Source organism: Athene noctua, chromosome 27 (assembly GCF_965140245.1).
Source record: "Athene noctua chromosome 27, bAthNoc1.hap1.1, whole genome shotgun sequence".
Lineage (NCBI taxonomy): Eukaryota > Metazoa > Chordata > Aves > Strigiformes > Strigidae > Athene > Athene noctua.
In genome coordinates this window covers 6,400,832-6,412,652 of record NC_134063.1, presented here as the reverse complement: position 1 = coordinate 6,412,652, position 11,821 = coordinate 6,400,832, and the positions used below count along the sequence as shown (strand labels likewise).

The 11,821-nt window shown below is 46.7% G+C and overlaps 1 protein-coding gene across 6 annotated transcripts in view; it reads right to left on the bottom strand.

Moving 5' to 3' along the window:
* Window positions 1–516: 516 nt before the first annotated feature.
* The window catches only part of CRTC1 (CREB regulated transcription coactivator 1), a 52,540-nt gene continuing 41,235 nt past the window's right edge, over window positions 517–11,821 (bottom strand). For all 6 annotated transcript variants that reach the window (XM_074927785.1, XM_074927787.1, XM_074927788.1 and 3 more), the window contains 2 exons: window positions 11,127–11,307; window positions 517–10,355 (listed from right to left, as the gene is read on the bottom strand). In XM_074927785.1, the coding sequence (XP_074783886.1) occupies window positions 10,144–10,355; window positions 11,127–11,307 (393 nt within the window). In that variant the 3' untranslated portion in view covers window positions 517–10,143. The remainder of the gene's footprint in view (window positions 10,356–11,126; window positions 11,308–11,821) is intronic.

Genomic DNA, 11,821 nt, shown 5'->3' with positions numbered 1-11,821 from the left:
CGAGCTGAGGGGGTCAAACATCACCTCGACGGCCGCCCCAACGCCAGAGGCACCACGGTGAGGCTACGCCTGGGTGTTGAAGCACGCACGTATGACAACTTAATTAAGCAATTAAGCAATTTACACACTCGTTTTCTCTTTCAAAAATCCACCTGGACTGGGCAGACAGACAGACAGACGCTCCTTACCCCCGAAAGCTCCGCAGCGGCGTGGCCGAGGCTCTGGCCTGGGAAAAGTCAAGACCATCACCAGGAGATGTCACAACAGAGGGGATATTTCTGGAGAGAGTTTAAATTTCGAGGCTTCTGACAATGTTTTGCGTCTTTTAGATCCGTCTGCAGTTTCTTCTGGCAGAGGAAGAGTTTGGTTTTCGCAGCTGTAAGCAGCCAGCTAACCAAAATCATTTGATTTTGCTGTTTATAAGCGTGAGCACTGAAACACCAATACCTCCACACCGAAAACCACCAGTCAAAAAAGCAAACAAACAACGAACAAAACTAAGAAAAAGCTAAGCAGCCCGAGACAAAAACATTTGAACTTTTATTACATTTCATTTACAAATAATGCAAAGATACAAAGACAAAAGCCTTCACACAAAAAGAAAAGATTGAAAAGAATGTACATTGAGTTGAGCTGCTTTTTCACATCATTTTCTCAGATTGCAAACACTTAAAGCCAACTTCAGTTTTCCACTTTACCCATAGAAAAAAAACCAAAACAAAACAAAACAAAAAAACAACACAATAAATAAAACTTCTATGTCGCAGGGACAACTTTTCCAGAGTTCCTGTGCCACCAACGCTGTAGCTGAATATAGGATTGCATATATCAGTGAAATAATCCACAAATTATCTTAATAGAAAAAGTTTAGCTTGTAAAGAACAGTATATTATACTGTCTCTGAAAATGCATAAATTTGACATTTTTCCCCAAGCTCAACAAACTACATAAAGTTGTTTTTAGCTGCCAGTCTGTGAGAGAAGCTGCCAAAAGCAGCTGAGTTTAATTTTATTAAAATCAAACTTTTCCCTTCATGAGTACTAATACATTTCACTTCCACTTCTTCTACAAGGAATCCTTCCACGGGGACAGGGGGGGACGGGGGGGGGACGGACTCCGTTAAGGTCAGAAGAAAAAGCATTTAAAACTTCTATTTTCTCCCCAAAATAAAACCTCAATATCTACTGTCTTATTAGTTACTAGCTGACTGAAGTACAACGGGTTAATTACTACGCTGTGTAACGCTGGCGGGAGGTGGGGGGGTGTAGGGTACATTTACACACAGTAAATCTTCCAGCAGTATTCCAGACCCGGTGAGTAAAACCAGTTTTGTTTAAGCGAGGCCTATGCCCGACCCCCCCCAGCATTTTGCCCCATAAATATTATCATATAACTGTTAAGCTACTCTGCAAGGACAGAAGCTTCACCTATTTATCTTCTCTATATTTAATGCCGTAGAAATTCCAAATTTGAGCCAAGCTTAACCTCTTCCTTTCAAACGGAGGTTTGTGACATCAGACACGAGCAAGGAGACTCGAGAAGTGCTTGTTCTTCTCTCTCGACAAATAGCCAGAGCAGGTTTTGTTGAATTTAAAAAATTGCCCTTGGTGTGGTATAAACCAACTCCCATTTCTACGAGCAAGTTTAAGCCTGTAAAAGTTCTGAGGGAAACACTGACAACTCCACTACTCCAGCTGCGGAAACCGGTTCTTACATTAGATTTCTAAGCGCAGACCTTTCATCCCTTTTTATTTTTCTACACCACAGACCAGAACCGTTGGTTTGAACGACCCCCAAGGACAGGTACAGAGGCCGCAGCAGCCCCAGGGGTGGGGGCAGAGCCCCCCCCGGCCCCAGCCACGACCCCGCCGCCGCCTCACCCAGAGCCGCCCTTCGCCCGCACCCAACTCAACAAGGACGATTTAAACGTATCGAGGGAAAAACTAAAAACTCCTCTTGCGGGACTGAAGGTGGATGAATCTGCACAGGTCTCAGGCTGATCTTTAAATATTTCACACAATTTGTATCTGGTGGAGAACGTTCCCCGGGACGGGACACGCATTTCCCTGTAACTCTGCATTTTCCTACTTAAAAATCTCAACTGCCATTAAAAATCTCTCAGTTTACCCGCAGAACAGGGCGCCCTTCGGCAGATTTTCAAGCTTTACCTGCGTGAGGTTGTAACGATATTGAACGCAGAAAAACGGAACGACTCGGAGCTCACGGCCCCGCAAAGCGCTCCCCGACGGACGCGCGGCCCCGAGCGACGCGTCAGCTCAGTCCCCCTCAGCTTCCCTCCCGAGGAAGCGCGAGCACGAGGAATTCCTGAGCACGAGGAATTCCGGAGCACAAGGAATTCCGGAGCACGAGGAATTCCGGAGCACGAGGAATTCCGGAGCACGAGGAAGTGCCGAGCACAAGCATGGCGCCACAAAAACCCGGGAGCCGGGGATGGAGCCGGTTCAGCACAACAGGATGCGCCCGGGCTTTGCCCAGCACCAGCTGCTCAGAAGCCTCAACACTCTCCGACTCCAGGACTTGCAATTCTCCAGCAGAAGCACCAACCGTTGTGGTTTTGTCTCATTTCCAGAGGCTTTGGAAGCGGAGCGACGCCTCCTTTGTTCATGGCAGGGCGCAGACCCAGTTCCCCTTTGGGGAGCAAAACCTTCCCGACAGCCTCTCCACTCCGAGAGCGTCTGTTACGATCTCGGTGCTGTTTGTCCCCATTCCTCTGCCGCAGGTTGGAGTCGGTTCACTGGGTGTGCGTCCCCTCGGCCTCTCAGGGTTTGCAAAACATTGAGCGGAAGAGTCGAACAGCATCAGGCAGCAACCGTCGCCTGCCAGCACATTCAAACACCCACCAGCTCCTCACGGAGCCGGGCCCACCTCGTTCTGCCTCAGCCACCACACAGCGCAAAGAAAAGACTATAAAACAAACTCTCGATCCAACACAGATTTTAAAAAAATCAACAATTTTAAGACCAACAGACGCAAACATGCCTCAAAGCCAGGACGCGTCTGTCTGAGTTCCCGGCGTTCACCCAGGTTAAGTTCCCTCCCGGGGAGGTTTCTGCCACGTCGTTACCAGCAAACCAGTCCCAGGGTAGATCAGGTCTCCCGCTGCAGTTAAAGCCAACCTTGAGCTCAGCTCTACACACCCCACAAAACCGCCGTCACCCCTGAAAAAGGATTTATCCAAGAGGAGGAATCCTTACACCAGCTCGGAAAACACCCCCCGCTTCTGCACATGGGTAGAACGCAGCTACAGGGAGAGGATCAACTGCTCACATGATGGATTTTTGGTTTTGAGCTCAATAAAAGGAGACTAGAACCAGCCACAAATTCAACACCAGCACGTCCACGCTCCAAACCAAACCGCTGTGACATGGGCCCGCCCGCAGCGGCAGGTCCCAGTTTCTTAAAAAATGGAGAAAGACGGCGAGAAAAACCGCGATTTATCCCCAAGGCCGCGCAGCCCCACGCGCGACTCCCACAAACACTGTGATTAGTTTTTCTGCTCGTAGCTTTATCACTTGCCTGAACGCATCGACAGGCACCAAGGGGAAATACTGTCTGCAAATTCCGAAGGAATGAAGTAGCGGTATCTGGAAGTCTGTCCGGGCTGAAGGCAGGCCCAATTAGGGAGTAAAATTATCTGAACAGTCACCTCCATCCTGTCGTCACGCTGTGAGAAAACGTCGGCAGCTTTGTCAGCGTTTGGAGACAGAAGCACCTACGGCAGCAACGCGCTTCGGGATCCCGAGGATTCGCTTCTGTGCCGAGGCCTCGGGTCCTGCCGAGGCTTCCGAGCGGAAAAGCTCCGCGGGGAAACCGCGGCTCCAGGCCTCGCTCATCCCTCTGAAGCTGCGGGATGGCGCGGAGCGGTGCGGGCGCTGCCCTGCCCTGCTGCACGGCCACACCAGAGCTCCTGGAAACCGGGACAAACACTTGGATCAACTCAAAGCAACCGGCTCCCGACGGCGGAACCGACACCAGCAACCTGCTGCCAGGGGCCCCCAGGCCTGTCCTGACAGCAGAGGGCTGGAGACGGGTCAAGAACCATCAGAATTTTTCCCTTTGTCTCCTAAAAAAACCAGATGTGTGTCTTGCCACATGGGTTTTCTGCCTGAAATTACGTTGTCTTAAAGCTGAACCAATTGCTAAATTAAAACACGAGCAACAAAATCGGACCTTTGACCACACCAGATAACACCGACGTTAGATCACGGATTCTCCAGCAAGCAGGAAACGTACGTCAGAAAACACAACACGGAGCATTTACATTATTCTCCTGTAGCTACTTAACAGCAAAATATAAAGTAAAAAGAACTAAGATCAAACAAAACAAACGCTGTTTCGCCATTTTCCTGCAACTTAAGTTACGAAACGACTCGTGTGACCCTTAAAGAAGCAACAGGCTGAGCTGGGCACGAGGGGCACGAGGTGGCAACAGCAGCCCCCGCGGTGACAACACATCAAGGGGGGGATTCGCCACCTTCCGAACCCCAGGAGGGGAGGGTCCGCGTCTGCCCCCGACCCCCGGGACCTCGAAGCACCGACCGGGAGCAGGACGGCGGGGCCAGCGCCCCCCACCCTCGCTCTTTCCCCCCTCGGTCTGGTTCCTGCGGCCTCCCGAGAGCCGAGACGCTTCGTGTTTCAAAAGGAGAAAAACCTGCAAGGGAGAAAGAGCAGCGGGACCTTCCTCTGAGCGTCTGCGCGGCCCGTCGGGGCAGCCTTCGAGTCCCCGAGGCGCAGAGCAGTTCGGGCTCAGGGGGCGCGAGGTTTTTCACCCGCCGAGTCCCCTGCAGGGAGGTGGGGGCACAGAGACGGGTCTGACAGGGCCCGACGAGGCTCCTCGTCCCCACCACACCATCACCGACATCAAACCGTCCCGAGACCCGAACCCCCTCTGGCTACCGACCGCGTTACAGCTGCGTTTCCCTCCCTGCAGACCCTCTGCGCTACGGATCCGCCTCCCTTTAAACTTTCCACTCCAGTCCAGCAGCCCCTACGGCAGCCTCCAATTTACTGAAGAAAACAGTAAACGTATTTTACCCCTTCAGGCCTTTATTTTGATAAAATTGGTCAAGCCCACATAAGGCAATATACACCACAGTTAAAACCACCCCCCTCCCTCCCCACCCCCACAAAATAATAAAATAAATAACACAAATGAATATAGTACGTAATGTAGTGTTTTGTTTTGCAGTATAGAAATTCCACACAATGATTCTGTTTAAAAAGGTAAAAATGATTTATAATACACAGTTATAATGTCATCATGGTGCCCGCATAGAAAACTGACATGCAATCCATGCCTACACTGCGCAGTATAAATAATATGCAACTAAAAATACAAAGAACAGGAACACTACAAATTTTTTTAATTTTTTTCTTTTTTTTGGGCTTTTTTGTTTTTTAAAAAGAACAGACACACGTAACAAACGCTACCTGCGCTTTCACATTGCCATCACAGTGACGGGGGTTCCATTTTTCAGAGGAATAAACGCTTTTTTTTGTTTGTTTGTTTGTTTGTTTTCTTTTTTCTCCTGAAAGCACAGCGTACATTGTCACCTACGGGATGATGAGGGGGCTTCTTCTTCCTTCTTGTACAGAGGGGGGTTTCCAGGGCGAGGACCATGCTCGTTAAGGGATAGATCTCAAGCCTTAATTATTATTTCTGCAGAAATCCAAGCTTTTACAAAAAAGCACAGTCAAGGCCTTGTTTTTGAGGGGGTTAAATGATTCTCTAAGTTATCGGATGCTGCTTTTATGCAAACTAGAGGGCAGCTCCTTTTCCTCCACAAGCGTTCTCATCGCACGGATTCACACCAGGCAACGCTTGTGGAAAAAAAAAAAATAATATATCAATCAATTCGATTTATAAGGTTAAGAAAAAAGTACAAATAATTAACAATTTTTTAAACGAATTTGCAGCCTCTTTCTGGAAACCTTTTCCCCTCTTGTGAAAAAAAAAAAAAAAAAAAAAATCAACTAAACGGAAAGATTCTCTGTACAGGGAAGGTTTTGCACAGTTAAGGGTCGCTGCGAAGTGTTTCAGTGACATGCAGAAGCCGTAGCGAGCCGAGAGGTTCGGCGCTGCCCGTGGCCGGTCACGCATGCGGCCGTGACCGAGCCGCCCTGTGCAGATTCATTCCAGAGAGGATGCGAACGCTATGTACAGTGAAAAGAGCCTCCCCCGCCCCGCCACCAACCGCAAAAGTTCTGGTTTTCTGTTGAAAATCACAGTATTTTAATACACTGAAGGTTTATTCCTATTATTTCCCCATTGTATTGGCAAATGCAACAGTCTAGCTTGGGAACTTTTTAAGATATATATATATATATATATAAAAACACATGTTGTAGGGAGGGGGTAGGGTTCACTCAGCAGGTATGTTTGGACAGTAACCCTTTGAGACACCAGACAGTTTCAACATCATTTAACTCAAAAAAGTTATAAATAATACTACTTTTTTTTTTTTTTTTTGCTCACTGATTTTTTTTTTTTTTTTTTTTTTTTTTTTCCCCTGCTCCCGTCTGCCCCTGGGCGGGCAGGGCCAGCTGCTCCCCACAGCTCTCGCTCTTACAGGCACAATTTAAAAAGAAAACGGTACCGCTGAATTTTCAAATCAAATCAGATTAAGCGTGCTGAAAAAAACACTGGGGATCCGCTCCAGGTTTACGCTTGACAACTTAATGGATTGGGTTTGCTTTAAAATCAGCCTTATGCACACACACGTTACAAAAACATAAATTTTAAGGGGAGAGGGGGAGAAAAATCCCTCTCCGAGTGCAGTTCCTACATGATGCTGTCAGGAAACCGGCCTCCCGGGAGGCAAAATGCAAGAGCTGTCAGATAACTGCTCCGGTTCTCAAAGGGTCGGGACTAAAAGCAGCTTTTTTCCTGCCCACTACTGGGGCTTCCGAGATGAAGCACATCTTGTCACACACAGCCCTCATCCGCTTCCCACGCTGACCTCGACGGCCTCCTTCCCACTCCCAAAGCACCTTCCCCGCCTGCCCCGCACGAAAGGAACAAAAACCTGGATTTCTCTCAACTAGATGGTCCCTAATTTTGACAGTTGCATCCAGACGTGTTATTTTTAAATTAAGGCCATTTTAAATGTCTACATACAAGTCTAATAAACAAGATCTCTTATATACACACGTAGATTAAAAAAAATTAGAAGGTAGCATTTAGCAACAGCTCCCTGTAAAAGTCTCCAGTGAGGAATCTCATCTCTACTCGGATGCTTCATTCTGAAGTGACTCTGGTTTTAAAAAAATAGATCACAAACAAGAATTTACATGCATGAGAGTCATTGGAACGAGAGCGCATACAGACAGAAATCCCAGCAGGGAACTACGTGAACTGCAAGAAGCGTAGTCAACTCCCACTGTACCTTTGGCTGTTTCAAAGCAAAGGATTCCGAGTCACCTGTGCCCACCTTACTCCTGTTCGAAGCTACCTTTTTTTTTTTTTTTTTTTTTTTTCCCCTCCTCCTTAAATTGAAAAAGCATTAGCAATCTGAAATAAGCAGACACCAGGAGTTAACGTACTACTGGGCTCAGATCCTGACAAAAACCGTTTTTCAACAAAGATGCAGGATCCCCTTTCAGTTGAGTGGGAGGGAACACAAAAAAGACACGGGTAAGCGAAGAGAGCGAAAGAAAAAACAAAAAAAAAAAACCCAACCAAAAAACCAAAACATTTTTAGTGCAAATGGTCAACTAATGGCACAAAGGTGAGCAAACACGCACCCGGATTAGAGAGATCCCAACAACGATTCTGCTCAGCAGCGTTTGCGTGAATCTCAGGACGGCGTCCCACCGATTTCTGGAAGCACACAGAAACCTAGTATAACTCATTAAGAGCAGGCTGGCTCCTCCACAGACCTTCCTTATCACTTGCTGAAAACAGCAAAGAAAACTCTTTTTTTTTTCTCGAGGGGAATAGGACAAGGAGAAGCGCTGAGGGGTTTTGTATTTTTTTTTCCACGTGAAAGTCATGACAGCTGAGAAAGAGCGGACACGTTTTTAGACAAAAAGCAAATCCAGCTGATGCAAATCGAGTGGGAAGAGAGCAGATGTGGAACTCCCATGCCAGAGGAGGCGGGCGGGGGGGATCAAAAAACCACAACTCCTCCTGGAATGGAAACTAAAATGGCTCTTTAATGAGGCTGCGTTGAACAAAAATAGAGGTGGATGTTCAAGCCCTACTGCATGGAAAGGCTTTCCTCTAGCAGGTGTTTGTCCGTCCCATGCTCGGGGTGTTAGGCGCAACAACTTTTAATTTGTTAATAAGACTGAAAATCATTTTAACTCCTAACTTCTACTGAAGAGAAGGGTCCTGCACTTACAGATTCTGTTACTGCGCAGGTTCTAGTGTAACAAGACAACGATTTAGCAGTGCCCCTGGCAATCACTACGAGCCTGCTGGGCTCTTGATAAATCTTTAAACGCATTTTTCAAATCTGAGAAGAGTCCCAAGTGCCGAGATCTGGGAATCCTCATCAGTTCAGCCACGGCATTTGAGTGAAGCCACCAACTCAGAGTCAATGGGTGGTTTGTGGTTTGGTCTTTTCAATCTGCCATTGATAAAGTGTCATTCACCAGTCCGTTATACTGCAGCACAGAATATTAACAAGGACTAACAGAAATAGTCTATTATAAATTTAACAGAATCTCAACCTGTTCGAGGATACAGTACTGTTCACTGTGGAGCAAGCTATTTTTTCCCCAGGGTGAAAGAAGGAATGTCTAAGTTCCTGCCACCCTATTTTGACTATATAAAAGGAAAACATCTAGACTTGCCTTAGGCTTCCTCACTTCTGCTTAACATCTGTTTAAAATTCCAGTTAGTTAAAAATACCTATATATATAATATATATAATATATTTCTGGAATAAAAACACAAAAAAGATGTACTGTACAAGTATTATGTAGAGTGCTTCAACTGGCTGTATGTAGTTTAGCTACTTTCCTAATATCCAAATACTTAAATAAAAAATAAAAAAACAACAAAAACCAAAAAGGTCATAAATAATGGTAACAGAATAAGTAATGAATAAGAATAAAAAATAAAAAATAGTCATCATGATTTGAGCCAGGCATTGCTATAGAAATGTCCTTCCTGTTGCCCAGGAATCTCTCACAAAAGTAAAATTAGAAATATGCTCTGCAAGTTAGTCTCCTATATTCTTTTAGCTGCTTTAAAATGTTCTGATCCTTCCTCCGTGCTAATCAAGTAATGAATTATAGTACTTTTTTGTGTGCTCAGAAATGCTCTCTCTATATATGTATACATATATTTATAAATATATATATTACATATATATTTAAAAAAAAAAAAAAAAAAGCTTTGAAAATAGTGTTTACAGTTGCCTTTTTTTGACTAGCTGGCTACAAAAGGCCATTGGGCTGCCAGGCTGCTTTTCCGCTTTGCCGAGAACGCGCGTTTGCTCGGGGCACGAGGAGAGGCAGCGGGTGCGGGACGACACCGAGGGAACAAACCTGCAAACAAACATGGCATTTCCAGAAAGGAAGAAGCGTTTTACTCTACGAAGCAGCTGTCACAAAGCAGAGTCAAAACGGCCGAAGCTCCCCCAGCCCCTCCCAGAGGGTGGCAACGCAGGATTTGCTTTCGAATCAGTGGGGCGGGTGGGAGAGAGAAGTCTGTGTGTGTGTGTGTGTGTGTGTGGAGGGGGTGGAATCGGTGCTTCCCCCTCCCCGCCTCGACCAGCAGCCAACACACATTGGTACGTTAGAAAGAATCTCTTTACCCTTGGCTCTGAACCTTCCTCGCCTGCCCAAAAACCACCCCCTTTTTTCTAGTGCAAAGGATAAATTGACAACTTAACGCTGGAGCTTTGGTGGGGGGGAGAAGGGGAGGAGGGGGCTCTGGAGAGGAAAAGGCTGATGGAAACTCCTTACTCATTAATGGCAATGAGTGGATAAGGGGTGAAATACGGCGCGACAGGGAGTAGGGGTCTGCAGCGCTGCAAGCTTAGAACGACAAGCTTTACTCATTGTACACGTGGTGCAGGACAGGTCCTGTCCCGACACGACTGACCCGCTGGACTCTCGAGTTCGGCCGGGCTCCAGGAACAAGCGTCATCCCCCGCTCCCGGCGTCGGCGCCTCACAGCCGGTCCATCCTGAACGTGTCCTCTGTGGCGGGGTCGGTGAGGACCATGTCTGGGTCGTTCAGCATGTGCAGTCCATCCAAGGTTAAAGGGTCAATTTTGAGTTCATCCAGAGGGAACTGGGAATCCGTGTCAAAGCTGACGTCTCCCACTCCTGCCAAAGAGCTGGTCAGTTCTTTTGATAAGCTGGGAGGAGATTCTCCTGTCACTGCAGGGAAGAGGATGAGAAAGGTGTCGGCAGGACTCAGCAAATACACATTCACCAGGCAGACAGGGCATAAAACAGCTTGCAAAAATCCTGGAATAATTTGCTGAACTAAGGCTGAGCTTCAGACAAGAAACCTCTATCCCCATTCCCTGCTGGATGAATTGCAGATTTGTCAGAGCACCTCAAACCCATCACAATGACCCAACACAAAACAAAATTCATATTTAGGAGCCACAAAGGTGTCACTTGAGTCTCTCCGACCCTTCGGTTTAGGAGGAATAACCTTAATTTGTGTGATTCTCATCAGCAAGAATCCTTGGCTGAAGTATGGACTGAACTACAGTTTTCTCAGTGGCCTGTGCAGAAATTCTTTCCAAATGTCCAACTGTGACCAGATTCGCTACCATATGTGACACTAAAAAAAAATCCTTTGTTGGCAAGCTCGAGCAGAGCAGCAGAGGAAGAAGTTCAGCTTTCACCGCTTCTCCCTCACTGCGGCAGAGGATCCAGTAAATTCAGAGGCAGGGAAAAAATCTGTAAGATAATTAGTGCTGCCATTGCAGCTCTACCTGTTTGCTGGGATTAAACGAGGCCGTGGGGCTCCCCAGCACTCAGCAGATACACCAGGGCACTAACATGAACCTTTACACCAGGTGAAACAAAACCTTCACCCCTTTTGCTTTCTTGGCTCGAAGGGAGCTGTTGCACAACAGAGAAACATTGACACTTGGGATGCTTTTACCTGCGGGTTAAGTCTGTGATTTTTCTTACCTGTAAGAATGATGTTGGGGATGTTTCCATGGCTGGAGTAATTGAGCTGCTGCGAGTCCTGCAAGCTGCCATGACTGCCAGTGAGTCCCATCATGGCGGCCTGGGAGTAGTTAAGGGTGGAACAAGGGCTGTACAGGCTGTTGGAACTAATGGCGTTTTCTATCATGTTAAACTGTTCAAGCTGAAGACCAAGGCACAAAGGAATTGTTACTTCTAAGCACGAAGAAATAAAGCAAAACAACTTACAAAGCTCAAGTACGGGAAGTAACGTTGAAAGAGACAGGCAAACAAATTCATCTTTAGGTTTCGTTGATCAAATGTGGTCTATTTTCACTTAAACTTTCCGGAATAGTTTACTGCCAAATTCAGAGTGCAGGGGAATGAGGAGGGGGTGGATGCAAAAATAAAATTGCTGCTTTCGATATCGTAAGAACAAAAGAAAAGGGAGCTTTAAAACAAAAGTGAAAAAACTCATAATTCATGCTACTAACTCAGGGATCTGCCCATCAAGCACCACCTCTCAGAAGCTGACTTATTTTTCCCTGCTACCAGAGCATTTTGCACCCTCGAACAGATCGATGCACTGGCTGGCTGAACTCACAAAGGCAGGGGTGTGCTTGCTAGGTTTTGGTACCATGCATGAGCTGTTTGCCAAATTCAGGAGTAAATATTATTACCACCTACAAGTGAGTCCT